The sequence below is a fragment of the Centrocercus urophasianus genome, unplaced genomic scaffold (assembly GCF_019232065.1).
Source record: "Centrocercus urophasianus isolate 14NV4802_14NV808 unplaced genomic scaffold, USGS_Curo_1.0 seq_14, whole genome shotgun sequence".
In the NCBI taxonomy this organism is placed as follows: domain Eukaryota; kingdom Metazoa; phylum Chordata; class Aves; order Galliformes; family Phasianidae; genus Centrocercus; species Centrocercus urophasianus.
Window position 1 is genome coordinate 26,071,380 of NW_024884586.1, and position 24,657 is coordinate 26,096,036.

General features: G+C 31.9%; 1 protein-coding gene across 3 annotated transcripts in view; it reads right to left on the minus strand.

Annotated features, from left to right (window-relative positions):
• The window catches only part of NOVA1 (NOVA alternative splicing regulator 1), a 129,758-nt gene that overhangs the window by 4,145 nt on the left and 100,956 nt on the right, over positions 1-24,657 (minus strand). For all 3 annotated transcript variants that reach the window (XM_042814187.1, XM_042814188.1, XM_042814190.1), the window contains one exon: positions 19,623-19,694. In XM_042814187.1, coding sequence (XP_042670121.1) covers positions 19,623-19,694 — 72 coding nt within the window. The remainder of the gene's footprint in view (positions 1-19,622; positions 19,695-24,657) is intronic.

Genomic DNA, 24,657 nt, shown 5'->3' on the forward strand with positions numbered 1-24,657 from the left:
TCACCAAAATGCCATCTAAAATCTCAGCAACAAGCCAATTAAAAATACAACCAAAAATGCATTAGCAACATTCTCGTGTTACTTCATTACAAATTCAAGCTTGTTATGAAATCAAGCTAATCAGAAATAAAAATGCATGCCCTAGAATTTTTTCTAATCTTATCCATTTTAGATATTTCCAGTTGTTATGACAGTATCAAAATCAAGTCTTTGAAAGTCCAGTATACTCTGAAGCTAAAAAACATTTGTATGTTCCACTTACATAGTAAGTACCTTAAAAAATTAAACATACCATTTTGCATTTGCAAAAAAATTAGGCCATCCATGAGCTACATAATCCTACAGAAAACATCTCAGAGTTTGTGAATATGCATTTTTAAGTAAGGAAAGGCCATGGTCATTTTAAAGTGCAGCTCAACATATTAGGTGATTTTGAGATGCCCTTTCTTTCAACTTTCCTGTTAGCAAAACAAAGCCACAATTTTTATAACCAGGATGTATGATCTAGAGACAAAATTAAGAAATGGAAAAATATAATGAAGGTTGATATTTTTATCAAGTATATAGTTTAACTGACTCATTTGACTTAGGACATATTAACAATTCGGAGATTCTGACCACTGTAACTTGCCAGATCCTGCTTGGTTTCGTAAGTCACATGCAAAGTTGTGATTAAAGTTAGGCTTAAGTGCTTACGTATGTGCTGAAGAAGAATGTAAAAACATAAGAAGGTATGAAAACAAATAATGGATTCAGAAAAAAAGAAAGAACAAAATCCATATTCGTAACAAAATCAGAAAAAACTACCTGAAAACTTTCATGAATCTTTGATTTCTGAAGCTGGGAATGTGAATCCAGTTGAGAGGTTTGAGAGAGTTCAAGTTAATGCCTTATTTGTCAGAGTTCTGAAGGTGTTGTTTACTTTTTTATTTATTTATTTATTTTTACTTTTATGATATCTATGTAATGAGTACTCTAATAATCATTTTTGCACTTTAAGCAAAGTCATACTTTTAAATTTTTGTGAAAAACTAGACTGAACCACCGCAGATGTATTATGTTCCTGATATTAAAGTTAGTAAAAAAAAAACCAAACTTTATATTGAATTTCAACTTCAAGTTGTATAAAAATATCCTTAAAGATCCGAAACACCTTCCAAGCAATAACAAAGAAATTAAAAACAAAACAAAGCAAATAACAAAACAAAAACAAAGAAACCAACTATTTCCTAAGGACTATATGCCATTAATTTCCATTTCAAAAAAGTCTGCAACTGCTGTTTCAATCTCAATCTCAGCAGAAATCTGAAATCTGATGCTGGAACTGGTCTGACTAGATTTCACGACACCATCAGTGCAACGCTCTGGAAACAGATAGTCTCATAACCAGATATACAATTACAGAAGTAAACTGAGTACTTAACTTTAGGACAGCGTTGTAGGACGCACAATACCATAGCTACATATGTTATATATATGAAAATCTAGATCACCATAATATGGCTGGGATTACTCTAAAAGACTGGTGTAGCCCAACATTACGACTGTTTAATTCAGATATAAAATGAAGGAAAAACTCTTTGTGCAAAAGAATAATAATAAAGGTTTACTCAATAAGGAATTACTACTTTATGGCTTGACATCAAAAAACTTCATTTAGTTAATCGCTAAAAGCTTTGATTGACCAACAGAATTATCTGCCTACTTTTAAAGAAGATGCAGACTGATATCCTTCCATATACCCACCCACAGCCTTCTTGAAATTTTTTGCTATTCAGACTATGTTGCAGTTTGGAAAATAAATCTTGCCTTCACTGGATGTATACAATAATATTTTTTTTCTGCTTCTGAGAAATAGAAACTCTAAATTACTATTCTAGAAACATCAGACTGTGTTTATTTTAGCTAGCAACACTTTTGAACTTCTTTACTGTAAGAATACACTGCTAATATGCTTTCAAATATAAACATTATGAGAGTGGATGTTACACCAATTAACATACACTACAACTTTTAAAAATTTACAGGTATCTAAAAATTAAACAGTATGGACAACATATCTATTTTATACTAAGACATGATAAAATATATTACAATTAAAATTCATTTTTAACAGAATAGAAAAGCAAAATTACGCATTTAGCTGAAAACAGTAAGTAAGATCCTGCTCTTGCTGAAATAAGTGTCAGCATTTGCATTATGTTGAAGCATCCAAACACAAAGTTATGAAGTTATGAACTGGTATTTGTCACAATTTCTTGAAAAATATAATTTGAAAATTGAGATAATTATTTTAAAAAGCGAAACAGAATTTTTACTTAAGTCATGTCAATCTTGATAATGATTCATTATTTTCCATCTGTTTCCTGTATTAACTTGAATTTCCATGGTTTGCATACCGGAATATCAATTCTTTATGGCAAAAACTGATTGTGTTGCATAAAATACTAGTAACAAACAATCATGTTCATAGTCCCAACTTCTATTATTCAAACCGAAATTGAAAAGCTAAGATCTATTTGATTTAGTTATCTGTACCACCATGAGTACATTAATACTGTACTCCCTTGTCTAGCAGGTAAATCAGGAAGTATTCTTGCTTTCTTTTAATATATAAAAAGTTCAGAATGTGATTTGGATACAGAAATGAATAATCCCAACAGCATCCAAATTAAGTGCTCTGAGTATGCGGGAAGGTTAGGTTTCAATAGGTTCATGTATGATCCTGGCTATATTGAAATTTATGTTGCAAAAACGAGACAAAGTAGCCAAAACAGTAATAACAAGTTTGAAATGCATAAGTGAAATGCTTTTTTTTGTTTTGTTTTGTTTTGTTTTTTTTTCAAATGCTGTGAGGTGGGGTGTAGGGCTAGAAGGAACTCAGCCTTCATCTCACGCTAAACAGATTTTAGAAAAATAATTGTAATCATAACAATTGCTTATTCACAAAGCAAATTAATTACTTCCACTGGCATCACCATAATCCTTTCTGCGTTATTCTAAATAATATCAAAATCAGGCTCCAAATTTAATACTTCTCCTGGAAAAGGGATTGAACAATACAAAGTAATTTCACTGCAGTGTTTCACTAACATTGCTGTCTTTAAAAATCCTTGACAGAAGCACAACAGTCCAAGAAGCTGTGGTGCTGCTAAATGGCTCAAACCTGAGAGCAGTTTACTGCTTTCCGTTCACACTGAAGTTAGCAAAGATATGATGAAATTGAGCACTTAGAGGAAGATGGTTGGTACTTGATGGATCACAATCCTTATGTCTTGAGAAAACAATTCAAGTTGCTCTAACCCACCATTTCACACTGCAAAACTCCTAGACTCCTGAACTGTGCATCAGCTAATTCCTTAATCCTTCTTCTTTTACTGACAGCCCACTTGCATAACACCCTGTTACACATGTCCCTGACATTGCAAGTCCTCTGATTTACTGAACTAGAAGTCCTCATTCCTAAGTCCTGAGAGCTGAATACCAATCGTTCAGAGATCATTCTATGCCACTTCTCATTCCTTCCCTTACACTGCAAAGAGATAATCCATGCAAAGCAGCAACAACTATGTATCCACACACACAAAAAATCCTTCTGGTGAGCAGAACTATCACCAAACCTGCTTTACTATCCACACTAAAACCTCATGTCCCTTCTCCCCTTTTCATTCCTGTTCCTCTCAAACATTTCCAAGTGCCTACAGCGAGTTCCCCATACTCTGTATTTCTTTTGTTTACCACCTTAGTCTGAAGACATGTAAATTGGTTACATTCTCTCTTCTCACAGCCTATGGAGGGGTGAAGGCAACTACAAAAAGATTCTGTGAAGAAGACTAATTGGATTACTGGAAGAAATGAGATGCTACTTTGTACTTTAGTACAATGCACATCTTTATTCTAGTTAGTGTTCTTGAGATTTTCTTCTCATCACAATAAGTAAATACACTTACAATATTTTCTGCATATGTTTTACCTGTGATTACTGCAAGATAACTTTAATTTTTTAAATTTCTCTAATTGCTTCTTTTTAGTATTCCTGTCTTCATAACTACTATTTCTTCCAAGTCCATTTAAATTAATCACAGAATCACAGAATTACAGGAGTTGGAAAGGATCTCAACAGATTATTGACTCCAACTGCTGAAGCAGGCTCCCTACAGCAGGTCACATAGGTAGGCATCCAGATGGGTCTTGAATATCTCCATAGACGGAGACTCCACAACCTCTCTGGTCTAGCTGTTCCAGTGCTCCAGCACCTATACCATATAGAAGTTCTTACACATGTCTGTATGGAACTTCCTAAGTTCAAGTTTGAAACCATTACTCCTCATCCTATTGCTATGCATCACTGAGAAGAGCCTGACCTCATCCATTTGCCTCCCACCTCCTTTTAGATATTTATAAACATTTATCAGATCCCTTCTCAGTATTTTTTACTCCAGGCTGACCAGACATAGGTTACTTAGTCTTTCCACATATAGTAGATGCTCCAGGTCCTTAATCATCTTTGTGACCCTCAGTAGGACTCACTCTAGGAGATCTCTCACTTTTTTGAACAGGGAAGCCCAGAACTGAAAACAGTGTTCTAAAAGTGTCCTCACCAGGACAAAGTAGAAGGGGAAAGATCATCTCCCTTGATCTACTGGCCACACTCTTTTTTAATGCATCCCAGGACACCGTTGACTTTCTTGGCCACAAGAGCACACTGCTGACTCATGGACAACCTGTCTTCCACAAGAACACGCAGGTCTTTCTCCACAGGGGTCCTCTCCAGTAGAGGATCCCCTAACCTATACTGATGCATGTAGCTATTCCTCCTCAGGAGCAAGACTCTACCCTTGCCCTTGTTGATCCCCATCAGGTTCTTCCCTGCTCAACATTCTAGTCTGTACAGTTCACACTGATGGGTAGCACAGCCTTCTGGTGTGTCAGACACTCCCCCCAGCTCTACACCATCAGCAACATTTGCTGAGGGTGGACTCTACCCCTTCATCTAGCTCACTGATGAAGATATTGAACAAGACCAGAAACAGCACTGACCCTTGGGGAACACCAGTAGTTACAGGCCTCCAACCAGACTCTTCAATGCTGATGACCACCCTCTGAACTCTGCCACTCAGCTACTTCTCAATCCACTTTAATGTCCAATCTATCCCACGCTTCCTAAGTTTCATAACAAGGACGTTGTGGGAGATGGTGTCCAATCCTTGCTGTAGTCAAGGTACACAGCACTCACTGCCCTCCTCTCATCTACTCAGCCAGTGATGACATCATAGAAGGCTACCTTAGAAGGCTACTTTGAAAGAAACATTTACTGCAGGCAAGATAGGTCCTACCCATGTTAAAAACATACAAGATCTCTAAAAACTTAAAAAGTTAGAAAACAGAGCAAAGGGATAATCTAAAATCTGTATTTGTATCTGCCCTAAACTGGAGCAGGAATTTGGACTGTCTGATTCCCTCTCTACTGTTCATCACCAGTGTTAAATTTATGAGCTGCAGTGCTCATGGTATTACTTTAGTCCTAGTTACTATCATAATACAAAAGTAATTTCAGCTTAAACACTCAGAATTATTTACATTTATAATCAAAATGCTTACCACTGAACCAAACTGGAGAAAGATTTAGTACATGAAAGAATATTACACTTACTTTATTTTGCAAACATTTTTGCTTTATCTTAAATTGGGAACATTTTAAAATTAGTATGTTACAGTAAACCTTGGCTCTTTGTTGTAACAAAAAAGTATTTTTCAATTATCTTAGATACAATGTAATTACATTGCTGCCTACTTCAAAATAGAACCATGAAGATTTCTACTAAATATCTAATTTGGAATGCAAACAACTCACTGCAAGGAATTAGAAAATCATGTTTAAACAAACAAAAAATTATCTGGCTTCTGCTTTAGTTGCCATTCTCCCACGGTTAGGCTCTAACACATAAGTGGAAAGGCTACTTTCTCTAAACAGCAATTTCTACCAAATTGGTGCATATGCAGGTTCTATATGCAGTGAATAAATATTAGAACTGATGTTTATACAGGCGGTTAATTTTATGAGATTATCTAGATCAGTAGGAACTATTTAAAATTTACATACAAAGTTTCTTACATCTCATGAAAACAAATTCTGCAAGTATTTGAATGGAAGAAACCCAATTTTCTATGATTCTACAAATTTCCTCGAAAATAAATTCTCTATGATGCATAGTTTTAATAACACAGAGAAGGAACTTTTTTTTTTTTTTTTTTTTTTTTTTTTTTTTTTTCAGTATAGCATGAAAACAACTCTCTGTATTTCATGCATTAATATTTCATAAGTTTCAAATTACATCTGTATGGAAGTGCAATGTATTTTGAGTAGCTTCATTTATACTTTCCACATTTTTATAATTAAAAAAAAAAAAAAAAAAAGATGGTTTCATACTGAATTATACAAGAGCATAAATAATAAATTTTTACTCAATTGCACAGTATGACAAAGACACAGAAAATAAGATATATATATTGTTCAGATGAAACATCTTTTGAGATGACAGAGAGCAGGTTTACTAACTACTCTGTCCAGTAATGTTTAAATTGCACTTTCAGTGGCAGAATGTTAACCCTATTCTGTAGCTAAAATTAAAATAGATGTATTTCTCCCCTAAAATCTTCCTGTGATTTCTTTTACTGTATTTTTCTCTCCTATTCATTTTGTGGTATTCTGCGAACACCTGCTATAATTCCATAACATACAAGAATGAACAGAATGGTAATTTTGGAAGCTTTTAACTGAAAGACATCATGTAATTATAATGTAACATCATTATCAGAATTGCTGAAAAAACACTTCTCAGTATAAAATAATCTACAAAAAAAAAGTAGATAAGTGCACATTCTTTTAAAAACAAATCCGTATCTCTGATGGCATGAAGAAAACTCATACTGTTTTGCATTAAACAAGATCTATCCTAAAAACTGATAAAACCCACTCCAGATTCCCGAAGGAATTGATCTTCATGACTGAACTTGGGGTACAGGTGATGTTTTCTTTCTTACACTTTCCCACTCACAAAAACTATAGATGTTACCATGGTTTCTCAAGTTCAATAACTTTTTGTTTAAAGAGGCACTGTGGATCGCTTTCTTCGAAAATCTTCACACAAAAGAAGATAAGTACATAAACGACAAGGAATTTTCTACCCTTCTCAAGAGAATCCCTAAAAGGCTGTATCCATTAGATTCACACACACTCCTCAGTACCACAGCAGTCATAAACTTGTTATGAATAATATTCCATATTTTAACTGGGCACATTTCTCTTGATGAAAGCAAATACTTGGAGAAATCCTGTTTCAACCATACATAAAATCTGACAAGACATTAATAGCAAATCTTGAAGTTAAGTTTGATGGCCCATATGCAGAAACACTTAAGAATTAATTCCCCATTGACTTCAAGGAGATTTAAGCTACCAAATTTTTCTATGGTTGTGTATCTGTAAGTCTAAGACAAACTTAAGTGTCTTAACTACTAATATGTACGGCTTTAGCTGCAACAGAAATTTTCAACATAAGTATGCAATGTCAAACCTCCTGTTTACTCATTTTATCTAACAGTGACCAAGTTTTATTATAAGCTTTGATAAACAAGGAAGCATATCATTTTGTGCTTTGAAAAAAAAACAAAAACAAAAACAAAAACAACCTCCAAAAAATCCATCCACAAAATTACATATTGTATTATCTACTGTAGTTATTTCATTTAATTCAATTTCAATAGAAATATTCAAAGCAGACTTGCTATTTGCTGTGGCACAATTCACTGAAGCTGATTGAAAATTGAAAGCAGGGCAAAGCTTAAAAATAGATCTTAGAAATTAATACTAATTGTCTGACATTGCTGACCAGATTCTCAAATTAATTTAGGATTTAAATCCAAATTTAAAATCAAAATCACATTCCAAGATTTGAGGTAAGAATAGTGAAAATCAATCTATGAAAGCAACATTTAAAATTAATCTTTCCATTGTACTATACTAGATAAAATGTAAGGATGCTAGCACTTCTAAGCCACTTTCAGGTCACCTTCATCAAACCTGATTTTTAAAAAGTATGCTACACATTCATTCAAAAATTCAGAAAACTTAGGTTTTCAACACTATACCATCTGCAGGGGTCTTCTTTTTTTCAAAACTATGAAAATACCATGCTTCAGCAGAATCACTTCAATTCTATGACATGAAAAAGAAGTAGTCATAGAGACTCCTAAATGCTTATTTAGCCATTGCAATGCTGTAAAACATGATTTGTAATTACATGAAATAAATCCCTAATCACCTGAAAATGACTAATATACATATTTCTAAATAAATTTTTATACTACACTTTTAGATATAAGTACATAATACTTGGTGACTTTTGGCAAAACAGTCCTATCACTTTTAGTATCTAGCCAACAGTTTAAGCAGATTCAGAGAACACAGAAGCTACATATTCAGCAGTGTCTTTTTAAATCATTTGCTCACAATTCAACTGATTCTAAGGAACAATAAGGAAAAAAAAGAGCAAGCAAATGAGTCCATATGGAAAGAATATAAATATTATTACTCTATACAGCCAAAGTAAATGAAACCATCCCTGCTATTTGTTGTATCTTAGAATCTCAGAGCTGCAATAATGTCAGACGTGAATGTGCTCATACATAAAAACAAACAGAAGCCTTTTGCATTACAACACTGTGGAAGAAAAGAACAGTTTGTTACAAATTTCTACCCTTAACAGTATGAATGAATATACATAGTATGGCTTTCACCTAGGTGAAATCTGTTCTATTCAGTCTATAGTTACATATACAGACTTAAGAAAAGACAGGACACTTTTAATGATATATCCTGACCTATAACTTTGCACCAATTTTGCACATGCTTTTTTCTTATAGGTAACAAAAGTGTAAAGTGAGATGAAAAATAAATCTTATAGCATTCCCACACAATGTGCAAGAATGGAATGATAAATAACTTGCTGCATCTGTAACAAATTTTGCAAATACCATCCAATGTAAATGACATAAAACTACCATACCTAAATGAACACCTTTACTTACATTTTCATGGGACATAAAATAAAATAATGATAAACTCTAACATATCTGTTTACAGTATTCTTAATTGAGATCCTGATGTAACTATCAATTCTTAGAAAAAGAAAGAAGGGGAGATATGAATTAAAGCCATGGTAGACACCCCATAAATGTCTCAGCTCAGTGAAAATAGGAGGCTCTCCGATCTGCAGAATGTTCTGTCTAGTTTCACTGTTTTTCACAGTGAAAGGACTGAAAAATGGCAAGAAATTCAGCCTAGGCAAAATGCATCTGGCCTTCCTAGATGCACAATTTTTTGTGGCATTAACGGCCAGATCCTACTCATTTTACACCTAGCTTTGCAACTAGCAGCAGAGGCTTGATCCCTTCTGTACTATTGAGTAACTACTAAAATAATGATTTTGTACAGCAAGAACTAGTCAATGAATTTCTCAGGAAGGCAATCTCAAATACGTCATTTGAGAATTGCTTTCAAATGAGAAAGGAAGCAAAGAAGATTAAACATTAAAACATTATTTAAATAATCATATTTCTCTAGGTCATAAAAATACTATTTACCTGAAACTTTTATTACAAAAAGAACAGTTTCATTACTGTACTACTACAGTAGTGCATAGCCTTGTAATGCTGATATTCTTCTGACAAATTACTACAGAACTTTTGTCTCAGAGGCTGGTGCTACATCTTTGACAAGGATCAGAGACAGAACAGAATCATATCAAGCTGTTAGTCTAAGGAAATATTCAATACCTGCAGATAAGTTAAGTATTAGTTTAGAACTTAACATTCAGCCCAGTAATTCTGTGTGTATATGACTAATTTATATTGTACACATACATTCTGATTTACCTCTTACAGACTCTCAATTAAACATTATTAACCAAGACAGGCACTGGGGAAGCAGGGACTATTGTTGGGAAAGAAGAAAAAAGAGAAAAAGAATAGTGGAATAAATGGAGGAAATGAATTAACAATAATTTGTGTAAATAGAAACAACAATTGATATGTGCTAAGATAAACCAGTTAAGTCAACCTAGCTTACCAATAAAAGCTATAAATTCAAGAAACAATTGAGTCTAGAATTGCATGGTGAAGATCCTGGAGTCACACTAGTATTTGGCTCAGTGGGGAAAACTGCATACATTTATTATTATATCACATATTTGCGCAGAATATTGTCTCCATATATTCATGCTCTTGGCTACATTTCTCCTACAATAAAAATCTGTGGAGCCAAATATCAGTAAAGACATATCTCTTAAATAATAAATTAAACTCAAAAGTAATTAACAACTTTTGAGAATCAATAATGCATTACAAAAGTGAGGCACGAGCAACACTTGAATACAGATAACTTACGAATGTTCTTAATTCTGTCTAGTTAATGTAAATATCCACATGGCCAAAAAAAAAAAAAAAAAAAAGTTCCTAAACAAAATGAAGTGTTAAGGCACAAATGTCATATAGAGCTGTACTTCTGTGTAAACATTACACATTTATGTATACACATTACATGAGTGCAATTATATGTGCATTAGCTTTGAAAAGTATTCTATTAAGAATAAGTTGGGAGTTGCATAATCATATTTTGGATTTACAACTTTTTTTAACTCTTTAAAGATACACTGAGAAAGTACTCACATTTATTATTGCCTCAGTTACTATGAAAAATATACACATATTCTTCAGTTTCCATGGATTACAATTTTTTTTTTTAATTTTCAAAAAAACCTACCAACAAATATAAATTAAAAAAACTTGAAAATCAAAGTGGAAAAAGTAAACATACTTACTAACCACTTTTGATATTGTAAGACTTTAAAAATATTTTATCATCTCAGTACATCAGACATAATTACTTTTTATTAATGCACTGTGGATTATTATTGCCAGAAATTTTTTTTATTTTATTATTTTCAATGGTAAAAAAAAAAAAAGACTTCAAATTAAAATATTCCTTTATTCCTTATTACTACTTTTAAAATCAAATATTTTTTGTGATATTGAAAACAGTGATTTTGCTGAGATGTCCCAATTAACAGTTTTTATCCTATTATTTGACTTTTAGTATTTTTCTGTCCATCAAAATATAATTCAGACAGGTCAAAAAGAAAGGTTTTCTGTGATAGTAGTGTATTTAGAAGGATAAACCATACTACATATAATAGAAATGTAAACAAATACATGGCTTGTGAATTAAAAAATTCTTATCATTAATATATTATTTTCAAGCTATTAGATTTTAGTTTGAATAAAATAATTGAACAGTACATACAGTATGGAGTACAATAAGATTTATGAAATATCTATTGCCATAATAATATTTGTAACTTTATAGATGTTATATAACTAAAGTTTTGTAACTAGAGTCCTTATAATACACTTAACAGGAAGATATATTTACATTAATATATATTTTAATAAAATATGCACAACTTCATTAAATTCTTAAATTTAAATTTCCAAACGTAACTTTCATCCCATTCAGGGATCTTTATTACTCTCATTCACATGTGTTGCTATTAATATAAGCCAGGTATAACTTACACTTAGAAATGGCATGAAGACAAATATCAGTAATGTTTGTCAGTACACATACTGCACACAGCCAATTAGACTTCACTGTAAGTGTTCAAGTGAAGTGTAGCATAAATTCCTAATTAATTTTGACATAAATTAAGTATAAGTGAACTATAGCCTTAAAATTTATTTAAGAAAGAGCTAATTTTTAGAACAGAGTGAGATAGTACTAGTTTTGGACAACACGCAGTTAGTTTATTAAGCATTTTAAATATAATACCAACAGTCTTCAAATATCTGTATATCTTTAAAAGTGATTTCTTGTTTTTGCATCACTAAATTATACATAAGCACTCTTTTGTAACTGTATTTTGTTTCAGTACTTATTACTAAAGAACGTCATTATTCATTGTTCAGTCTATTCCATAAATAAATTTTATTCCATAAAACATCTATACTTCTAAAAGGAGCTTAAATGGACACTACATTTCAGTGTCTGATGGATAAGAAGAAGCTGTTAATTTACCGTCAAAGTTATTTCAATTACTAAGAATAAAATGCAATGGATTAAAATATTCTCACTGCATTTATTATTTTGGTTAAGTGAAATATAAAAATAACCATTATGAGATGGGATGCATGGATATCATGTATCAGGTTAGTAGAAATGTGAAATAAGTCACGCTGCAGTTTAATAAATAAACATTTTTAAAAATACTTTACTAATCCCATCCAAACATTTATCCTCCAATTCCAAGTGAAAGAATAGTTTGTCGTGTAGAAGTTTATAATTGCTGAATAATGTAAGAAAAAGGAAGAGGACAGAAATACTGTCATCGGCAAACTGCATTTGCTGAACTGTCATTTAAGAAGAAAGGAAATGAAAAAGAACCAAACCCCAATGCTCAAGTCTACTAAACATTGAAATTAAAATTTACATCACTGGGATATAAAAGAACACCGGACTCATCCCTGGGCATTTCTAAGGAAGCTTATGATAGTCCATGGTCATGATTTTCTACTGCTCTACTATTTGCAAGCTTAGAACAACTGAGGAAGTTACTAACTCTACATTTACTAACAGGAAACTGGAAACCTAATTTGCTAAAAGAGGCAAAAGAAGCAAGCATGAAAAGAATTACAGACAAGAAACTATGGGAAAACACTGCTTCTGAATAAGATGAGGTTGCATACTGTTTTGACTGCAGGGTAAAACACATTAAAAGGTATTGACTACCTGAAGTTTGACATGCTATGCTACAGATAAAGGCCTCAAGAGATGCACCTTATCCTCTGTAAGAGAAAAAATATTCCATCACTTACTCCTTGTAGCACAGTATATCAACAAGATTGTTTTTATGATTTGCACACAAAAATTTTTTTTTTTCATTTATACCAGGAAGGCACCTACTTCCATTCATGGGTTTATCTCACATATATCTACGACTCCCACTGCCTGCTGAATTCTTGAAACATGCAAAAGGCAGATTCTATCTGCAAGAAAGTACAGTGCATTGCTGTAATATTCCTACAAACAAGTTGGGAAAATGATGTTTTAGATGGCACAAATAAAAAATTTACTATTGCATATTCAATACAGGACCTTATTTTCATACAGAGACTTCATAATAGTGCTAGACCTAACACTGTCTACTTATCTCTGAGATATCAAAAAAATGTGGTATTGACTTTTCCACTCTGTACTCCGTGCTGTCCAGTATCTGTCATGGTGTGACAATAAGCTTTGTAATCTCAACTTCTCTTTCTGCATTCTTATGCAATTCTTGATCATTATGAATTCTGAACTCCGTAAGAGCTGCTAGGATTTACAGGAATGCGATTGGCAGATAATTAAAGACATTCAATGAGTAATATTGACATAATGAGTAATATGTCAACAATGTTGAGAGTCTTAGCCATGAGAAAGCAACATTTTTGCTCAGGTGTCATGAATCCTTTTAAAAACACTTTCTCTACAGTCAGGAAGGAACAGTGAACAGTGAACCCTAAACTCCCTCAGTGGAAGAGAGTATTAGGAAAGGAATCAAGTAAATCAATATAAAAAAATATGAACACTACTAATTACCTATGCAGTTGTCCAAAGGGGAAAATACAGAACAGGCAAAGAAAAAAAATACTGATTTACATATAAGATTTTTAAAAATTACTTCAAAACTTTATAGTATCTAAAACTGTTTTAATCCATAAGTATTTAATTAGACATTGCTAGCAAAAGCTCTGATCTCAGATACTGCAAAACAGTGTGAAAAAGTGGCCCAAGAACAAGAGAAATATGATAAAAGTCATGTATTAATCTGAGAATCAGAAAAAAATCACAACAGTCTTCTATGGATATAGGTTAATTCCACTTTTGGCAATGAAATGAAAAGTTTCAGCTGAACAAAAGCAGGAAATGTTACCTCTGGGGCACTCAAACCTCTACTGGAGTCTTCTCACTTCAACAAGGGAATAAGTCTCCCTAGCACTTTCTCAAACATTACTCATTACTTGCTATCCACAGTGTGCCATAGTCAACATATGATCTAAAAAGGAACTGTCACCTTATGAAACAAAAAGTTTACTTTACAGAGATATGAATTCACAATCCACAATAAATCTATAAATCTAGAATGTTAACAGATATTTCACACTGCAAAGACAAGTGTTAATCCAACTACTGTAGGCACGTTCATTTAATACTGCTAAGATACTCAATGCTGAATGGAGAGTCAAAATTATTAGTGGGTCAGCCTACAAAAGAACACCAAGTACTGAGTAGCAGCCAAGTTCAGATGTTAACGTTCTTGCTGAAATGTACCCAGAAAAATATCCTATTTTGAGAAATTCTGAGAAGAATTTTTCTGTTGGTAACAAAAATATATGTAGGTTTGGGATCCAGAAAAAGTCAGTAAAACCTATGCAAATTACAGAACATATTGCTTGTCTCTATTCCCTTAGACATTGTGATGAAGTTTATATAGTCATCACCAAAGCTACTTGTAAATAAAAAATGGTCTGGTACCATAATCAGAAGAATATATTCGTAATTCATGATATTTGTGTTTTTCAATGAATTTCTAAACTTTAGAATCCAGTGCATTAAATTCTTTCATGATGTGCCCCTATAAAACACTCCCTATTAGATGACATCTCTTCCAAAAAGTATATTACTTTTGTGAGTGGAAACCAGATTCCATGTAAATAAAATGATTATACTTATCAATGATCAATCCACAGATTGAAAATAGTTAAATTACTATTTGTATTTTCTCACTGTGAACTACCAAGGAACTTATTTTTGACAACCCTATTACGCTATGGACAGCTTGGTACAGCACCTTTCATAAAAATGCTAAATAACTTCTTATTAACTGTGCTTTTAAATACATGATACTGAGGTCTGGAAAATCAAATGATACATCCAGCATCAGTCAAAGTCTGAGACCTAAAAATGAAACAGATGTTTTCAATATCACTGTAAGAAATGACATCAAAATAAAAGGATTAGAATGATTAGATAAATATTCAAGTTAAAATATCAGAGACAATGTACCTTGGATAATTTTCACATCAAATTATCGTAAGTAAATAGAGATAGCATCCAGATAGCCTATGAGAGCTAGCTAGTATCCTGAAATCATACTTAAAATTATCTATTTGCATTTCAAGATTTACACAGAGAGTTTTAGTTTTGTATAAATATTTTATACTATTGTTCAAAGTCCATGTCCTTGATTAAAAATAATGTTTTCTCTTATTTCTGCTACAACAAAACAGATATTAAGCGAGATGAATTTATAAATCCTTTAAAAGCCATGTGTCCTGTACTTGCTCAGTCAAATACTGAACAAAGATTTAGAAGTATTTTTTATCACAGATACTGCTGGCAGCAGATGAAATAGATATACTCCAAAAAAATCATAAATCTTGAATAAGTCTTTGCAATGTACAAAATGATAAAATAGTTCCAGATGAAAAATATAGATTACAATTTAAAAATATGTAAACAGCCAGAGACAAAATAGTGCATTAAAAAAAATTAAGAAGTTCATAGTAAGTTCGTGAAACAAATTCTGGAATAAGCACATTAGTGAGTTTAAGTTGGTCTAAGCTGTAAGGGAAGGAGAGAATAGCTGTATCCATCCCTCTCTTATCTTTAAGTACTAACATCAGTTTTGGCCTTTTACTTTTTGACAGCCAGCAGTTAAGCTGTATCAATCTCATGGAAAAGGGGAGGACTGAAGAAGAAACCAATTCGCAATTGCACTTACAAGTGTACATGAAATAGATACAAAATTTAGCCTCAGATCATTTGCGTTTACCTCTAAAATAAGTAAAACAATATGGAAACACTTTTATTAAAGAAACGCCTAATTTCATTTAAAATAATTTTTGTCATCTGCATCTTTCCGAGGTAGCAAAGAAGGAAAAGCAAGCATGACATTCATGGTACTATTTACCAATTATGAAAGGAAATTCCCATCTGAAGTGTATTGTGGAAAAGTAAAATTGATTTCTTCCTTCAGGTAAACAAAAGTAATGCTATATTCCGCCAATTTCAGGGGTGCTAGAAGAACAGTTTCACGTTGTAGTCACACATGAATGTTTTCTTATAAAAAAAAGGCTGTCAGGAGAGGGTAATGCTGAAGTTCTTGGTCTATAAGTACACAAAAAGATTCAAGTTGTTCTTTTCAGTGACATGTACAGAGGAGAAAAAAACACAACCCTCTATTTGAAATGCATTCTGGGTATTCTTAATTCTATTTCATCAATTGTTCCTCCTTACTGAGAGTTTCCAATGCATTACTTTATATTGTGGACAAATGTCCAAGAAAGTACTAAAAAAATAAATTAGACTTTGCAACAATAATATTGACAGATACATATTTTCCTGGAACAAAACCAAAGAAAAATATTCTCCATGCACAGGTTTCTGCTGTACTAATGGGAATTCAGCATAGCACAACATGACAGATCTGAAGAGAGAGTTTTATTCCAGTATAAATGGCTAATATAGAGACTACCATCCTCTTGAGGATGATACAACATGCAGTTTTATGATCACTGAATTTTTCAAAATAAAAAGAAGAAAACAAAATTGAAAAAAAATTGAAATTGCCCTAAAAGGGAGTTATGAATTTATCCAAATAGACGCAAATCAAGTAATTAAAAGGAAGATGTAATATAAGCTGGATTTCCTGCCTAGTGTCCTCTGACTTCTCCTGACAGAACTGTCTTGTGGTAAATACTTGCCTAGGAATTGCTCTGTCCTCTATGCAAACCCTGTCAGAAGAAAACAACTGCTGTACAGTGGGAAGGATCACATCATTATGTAAGCTCATCTACATGCATCCTCAACAAGTCTCTAACTGCAATGACTCATAGGGAGTGCTCCAACTCAGTTAAAATCTTACGCTAACAGCAAACAATTTCTACCAGCATTAAGCCTTAGTAAAATGTTGCTTAATCACCTTTGTTAATTTTTAATATAAAATACGGTCTTGTCATGATTGAAATATTATAGAAAATTGAATGATCTTAAGTCTGATATGCTATTACACACACAGAGCTGTGCTGTGAATTTATCTTCCACCTTAACACTAAATTCCCTGACTTCGATTTTGTTAAATAAGCTCTTTCATATTGTCTTTATATAACAATTTATTAGAAAATCCACACCCAAGCAGTTATTTTCTATTAAGAATCATCATACCTAGCCATAGATCAAAACAAATTCGTTTTGTTCTCTCTTAGTCTCCTATTGGTTACTTACTTGACTACTGACAGGTTTTAGATTACCGTGTTGGAACCTATTTTCATGTCACAGCCGCAGTGCAGATACTTGTGACATACTGGTGCTGAATACTAATCACTACTACAGTCTAGGAACAATTGCCAGCTACATCACTTATCACAAGCATGAACAGAAAAGCCTTAATTGCCTTATCATGTGCTTTGTGCTTGCTGCTGAAATGGTTAGAAAACACTAGGAAATGAAAGCTTGAAAGCTGGGATAAAATAATTAAAAACCAGTAAAGATTTCTAGGGTTAATGATAAATGAATTTCCAAACGCCACTTACAGAATGTATTACTCTTTTTCATTTATACAATTTTAATGCAGCTCAAAAGAGGTCTTGGTTATTTCTATGAAAATGGAACTGAATATGAGTCAGGGATAAAATGCATTAGCAGATGTAAGGTGGGATACAGGCACTATACAAAGCATATACTTTTCTCTTAGTTTGGATATTCCAGCTGTATCACTTGATAACATTCTCATAGAACAATTTTTGGTAAAGATTTATATTTTTTAGCTATTAAAAGACATTTAAGTTTAATATACACAGTAGTTTTGATTATTCAAAATTCATAGAACAGATGTAAAGCAGATACCTCTCTGATACTAATAAAAAAGCCAAACAGTATTTTCTGTTAAATAGAAGAACATATTATTTAATTCTCTCAGTAATGATCATCAGGGTAGAGTCATATTAAGAAGAAAAACAAAAAAAAAAAAGGTAAAAGAGCAAAAAAATAGAAAGAACACTTTTTAAAAAGATGTATTTGTTCAACGTTTTCAAAACCTTCTAATTAAAATACACAAAACAATAACATTAAGAGGGAGAGAATAAAGACTGAACAGAGTAGACTGTTCATAAAATAACCCATAGTTGTTGGCAAAGATTTTATATTTGTCAGTTAAAGATGATGGAGCCAAACAACTATCGCTGGAATGGAAGCAGTCTGTTGAAGAAAGCTTTCATATTGAAGTGAAGGATATCATAACATACAGTGTTCTTATAATTCTTCTATCTGTATTGTTTCTCTCTAAATTTCATTACTCTCTGCATTAGATGTCTCTTTCAACAGCTGCATACATGTTGATCAAAAATATGACATATTGCTTTAATATGCTTTGTCCTGTTATATGTAAAATTATTAATACAGACAGAAAGTTCTAAACAGTTCATAAAATATCAGAGAATCAATAATTAGTATCAATGTTAACTTCAAGAGGGAAATAACTTGTTTTGAAGAAAATTTTTCTGGAAAACTAATTTGTGCAAGGTCTGATAGGAGCACTCAGCTAACTTAAATGGAAGCTGTGTTTGAAAAACTGTTAGCGTTAATTGAATATTATTTGAACACCAAATATGTTAAACTTAACAGCACATTAAAAAAACTGAATAAGATATTTATTAAGCATGAATCAGTTCTAAATAGAATAGTATGAAGTAACTTTAACAATTTTCACAAAAAAGGAAGATACACAACCATGATGATTTGTGGACATAATGAAGCAGACGTGGTTGTTGTTTTTTTCGCAGTTAAAAGAGATATAAAGGAGTGTAATTAAAATTGCACTAGAATTACATTTTACACTTTTTAAAAACTAGATGTGAATTAAAATTAATTAGATGTATTTGAGATGTTTTAAAGTGACTTAATTTTACTTCATTCTAAGTCAAGATATTTTCACTTAAGATCTTTTATTACACACAACAATAATGAAACATACTTAAACAATGTCCTTATGTTACTGTCCACAAACATATTTGAAAATTCTTGAAATCAGTAAGTAAATAAAATCTAAAATCTACTGCCAGGCTGATATATATCCAATTAAGTATGGTTTATGGGTAACTCCACTGTAATTTATCCAGGAAGTAAATACGTGTGTGCATATATACATAAACATACCCAGACTTACTCTGTCTGCAGAAATACCAGTATGCATCCTTACTATTTATTAACGAAATATTAAAAATAATACTATTTTACAAGATTTATTAAAAAAAAAAATTGTTTTTATCTGAGATCTTAAAGAAGACAAAACAAAAGAAAAAAAGATTTCCATTCAATTTACGAAATTCTAATAAGAGTTAGATATCTATGGTTATGGGTGTACACATGTGAATGAACGAATAAATCCTTAACCCACCATATCTTTTTCTCCAGTTTGCAAGCTGTCACCCGTGAAAAGTATGGTGTAGATGGTAGGATGATACTGTACCTGATTGGCTCTGGAGGTGGTCATGGGATCAGATGGAGAGGACTTGGTGGTAGTTGGGGAAGATGGCAATGTCTGGGAACAAAGCAGTTCAGGAGCAAATCAACCTTTACAAGCCTTAGACTGAACAGTTAAAAAATAAATAAACCAACAAAAGTAACATAACTACAAAATTAAAATGAATAAAAAATGCCTAAGACAAAATCTTTCTCCTACTCATTGGAACTTAATGGAATTTAAAGTCAATTGGATAAATAATGCACGTAAATATGCATGCTTATGCATGTAAAAAGAAATTCATGACTTGAAATCAAGATGGTGAACTCACATAAATACTGAAAAATATGCCAGCCACATGAGGAATATATTCTTTCCTCTCTCTTTCTCTTAAGGAAAATGAAAACCAGAAAACACAAATTCCAGCAAGTTCAATGAGCACACTAAAAACAATTATCAGCCTACAAGCAAACAGGGCCAGTGTTTGAAAGAAACTACTGAAATTTACTTTGGCACCTTATAATGCACCATTCTATTGCACGGACTATAGCCAGCAAACTGCGTTCCATACCTTAAAACAATTACACTGAAGCTACGAGCTTTCAGCAATGTAGTAATTACTAAAATATTAATTGATCACTTTTAATTGAGAGGCGTGTGAAAAAATGTAAACAACAATCTCATGATGGATGAGCATGCAACTAATACCTTCACAACAAATTGCTACAATATATTTATCATTAGTGTTAACGATCCTTTAATTGAGCAAAAGTTAATAACGTATCATCAGCCTGCGTTCAAAATAAACACAAAAAAGAATTAGGAGTCATATTTATTGATAATGTTTTCTAAATAATATACATACGCTTAACATTAATTCTTCAACATACCAAAAAAGCACTGCTCTGCTTAAAACTTTATACAAGTATCTCTTTTTAATGTATTAGATCCTGACAGAGGAACTCTTTTCTTTTAATAAATGTTATTAAAACTTCAAATTCCCACTTCCAAAATATAACATACAATACTTGTTCAAAGCATGTATTTTTAACATTTTTATAATATATAAATGATAGAAAATATTCCAAATTACACTATTTTTACTTTAGGAAGTAAAATGTTAAAATGCTGTACAACACAATGCATCATATGGACAAACAATCACTAACCAAAACTATTGAGAAATAGAAGCAAAATTTCACATTTTCAGCAGTTCTGTTACTTACAATCATCGACAGTCCCTCATAAAATAGGTATACATAATTTTTCACTAAAACTCAATGCATATGAAAAGCTGGAACACTGTGAATGCATAAAGTTATGTGTATTAGAAAAATAAGGGCTTGTACATATGCACACACAAATATTTTGTCTGCATGTTAAGCAATATGAAGATCCATCTTTTCATAGTTTGTACATAGTCAAGCAGCCAAAATAGGAACAAAAAAATATAAAGAAACAGATCCTTATTTTTGTTTCCAACTTGTAGTTTACAATATAAAACAATAAAAATAAAAACAAGATACATACAGATTCAGCATCAATTGGGACTTCCTCAAGAAGCTTAAGTAAAAAATACTGCTATGTATGAAGTACTACAAATAAATGCCTGGAAAAGTGTTGTTGATCAGAAGATAGTATATACTTGTGAAAAGCAAGACAATTATAAAGGATTCCCCCATGTCTTTGTACACAGAACATGGGTTCATTTGCAAGCAGTTAGTTATTTTAGAAAAAGAAGTGTCAAATTACACAATAGCAAAGGGCCAGAAATTTGCAATCACAGAAGCATACTTTGATTTTTGAGATCACACAGCATATCTGCACTGATACTCAAGCTCAAACTGAGATGAAAAAAGGAAAGGGGGGGAAAAAAAAGGAAAAAAAAAATAGAAACAGAATGGAAGACTGTAACTCTCCTATTTTTGGTTTTAATTACAACTTAATGTTAAACTTTCATCCTGAATTAGAATACATATATAGATATACACATACATATACTTTGCAATTCTCCAGGAAAAAAAAAAAACAAAAACAAACCCAAACAAACAAAGAAACAACAACAACAACAAAAAGCAAGAAACAAAACATACCACCAAGAAACAGAAAATATACTTTGACTAAAATATTTCATACACATAGCAATTTGTGTGATCATCATCCATTGCTCCTTAGGGCATACAGCAGTGTAACCAGCGTTATTATGGTACACTATGCTAATTGAAAGAAGAAATAGGCTGATAAAATGAACTTTCTTCACTGGTGTTTCTACATCTACATCTAACTACAGGATGAAAACACATGTAGTGCTACAACACTGAATAATGACCTAACTGCTGATAATACTAGGACTGTGTGAAATTGAAGGCATTTTATTTTTCCTTTAATATTAATCTTGTTAAAGAATAAAAAAGTATGGCAGCAAAGAAAAGAGAGTGCTCATATTCAGTTCAGGTGAATACTGAGCTACAACATTCATTAAGTTGATGCATTTCACTATTTCATTTTAGCAAAAGCGTGTTTAAAATACAACAGAAAAAAAGATAAAAGCATTGAAAAGTGAAACAATTATATTAACAAACAAGAATAAAGTAACAACATAGACTTTTTTTTCCAAGCACACATACTGGTGACAAAATATTAGTAGTACGTATTATTATTTTCTAAACTGGGGTGTTTGTGTTTGAGGTTTAATCTCTATTACTTTGTTTTATATTTAGAGATATATGTATGTAAGAGACACATATGTATCTAGAAATACATATATTAAAAAAACTTGACAGACTTTTGTAAAATTTCATCTCTTTTCATGCTTCTTCTTTATAATTCTGGAGAAACGTTAAATACCAGTTATCTATTAATTCCTTCAATATTGAAATAACAAAATGAGATTTCTGGGGGAAAAAAAAAAAAAAAAAAAAAAGGAATAAAAGAAACATCATTTGGAAATTGTTTTGAATTTCCATTGGCTGATTTGTAACATATGAATATATCCAGTTGCCTTGCAAGAGCTTTTAAGCAAAATTAATTATTAAAAAAAAACAAAACAAAACAAAAAAAACTTGGACAGAGCTCAATAATTCTGATTTATTACAGTGTAAAATATATTTTAAAAATTTGGCAAGCGTTTTTGTATTAGGCAAGCACTTTAATTTAGTAATTATTAGGCTTGTGGGAATGAGTTGTATAAATTCACATAACAGAGTTTTTGAGACTGAAACATTTGTAGTGTAATTGAAGCTCTCCTGAAATCACATCTTCCCAGGTGGCAGGCAAGTCACAATTCCTACTGAATACCACTTTTAAGAATCTTGCAGTTTTGTTCTGTTTTCCTTCCTTAAAGATTTTGCGTAAGTTATGTGAGCAAACAAATAGAAGACAATATTTACAGCGAAGAAAATGCTTTTTCTTTGTCTGTTTTTCACTTTTTTCCCACTCTCTATTATAAACCTTTAGAAGAGATTTTAAGTAATAAAAAATTTTGAAGTAAAATTGAGTTGTATTTGAGTTCTCATATTTTCCAAGTTCAAGAAAATACTTCTTCCTTGTTTTTCTCATTAAAAATGCTCTCAGGCTTTACAATATACTAAAGGGCGCAGAAAGATGGCCACAGCGTGACATTTGGATGCTTTGTACTTTTAGCTTGCAAAATGAAGACACATTTGCATCACAGAAATACAGAATATGTACACTAAAACTGCATGGTGTTCCAGAAGGCTTACTGAGACCTCTTTCCTGTAACTCTGTGAACTGTCTAATTAAGATCAACGTATAAATGACAAAGGTCACATCTTTATATATATATAAATTATATATATATGTATATATATATATACACAAACTAAGAAAAGATAAATATTGTACTGAGACTGTTAATTTAATTCTCAATATCTATCAGTGTATTTAGTACACACACGGGTAGAAGGAAAAGGCAGAAAATGAAATATTTAGAAATAAGGTTAGAGACATGAAAGTATAAGACAAAAAAAAAAAACCAAAAACATTTAAATGTAAAGATGAAAGTGCATTTACAGTTAACCACTTTCTATTTTCCCACTATAGAGCTTGCTAAACAATCTTGGTCATAACATTATTCATATTACAGTGTTATTATTACCCATCTAATAGTGTGTTTCAGTCTTGAATATAAACATTCATGCTGGTAGATCAAATTAATTTAATGGGAATATTAATTTGCTTAAGCCAATATTTTAATACATTTTAAAGATAAGATGGTATCTTTTTGGAATATTATAAAATAATTGAATACCTTCTGCAGCTAGAATAAGGAAAAAAAAATCTGAAAATTCCTGTTACACTGTACAACACATAAGACTGACTTAATAAGCTAGTAAATAGCAGCAAAGAGGAGCCTATCTCAGACTCCTTCTTTTGCTAAATACATTAAATTTTCTTTTTCACCTTTTGTGAATTTTTAAAACTTAAAACTTTACAAAATGATTTTCATCTGAGTAACAACTGTATAAGTAACACATTTTAAAAATGCATTATTAAAAAAGAAATTACTGAGAACTGCTAAGTTATTTTCAAACAAGACTGTAAAAGGGCTACTTTGATAACCTAAGGGATCTAACATTACTTGCTACCTTTTCTACAAGGACCAAATAAAAACCATTCAGATTGATATTTCATGCTCTTTGCATTTGGTTTTGCTTTTGTGAAAAAGAATATCTAGAGCATAGAACAGGACAGAAAGTAAGTTAGCATATGCAGATAAAATGCTTGCTTACAGGTATGTACAAGGTAATTTCTGTGTGTTTATACACTCTTCAGGATATCTCCTTGAAACAGGAAACAAGTTGTGGTAAGTCTGTTGTGAAAGAGAGCTTATCTCATATTTTGCCTTTATTGTATTGAGTGAGCATAAAGCAAACTAGCAGGTGCCATTTGGATCATCAAAGCAATTCCTGGATGGAGTGTGTGATTTACGATGAAGATTACAGTAAGGTGGACAAAGAAGGAGAAAGTTTTTCTCAAAACTTGTCACAGTAACACAGAACTAATGTAAGATGTGGTGTTA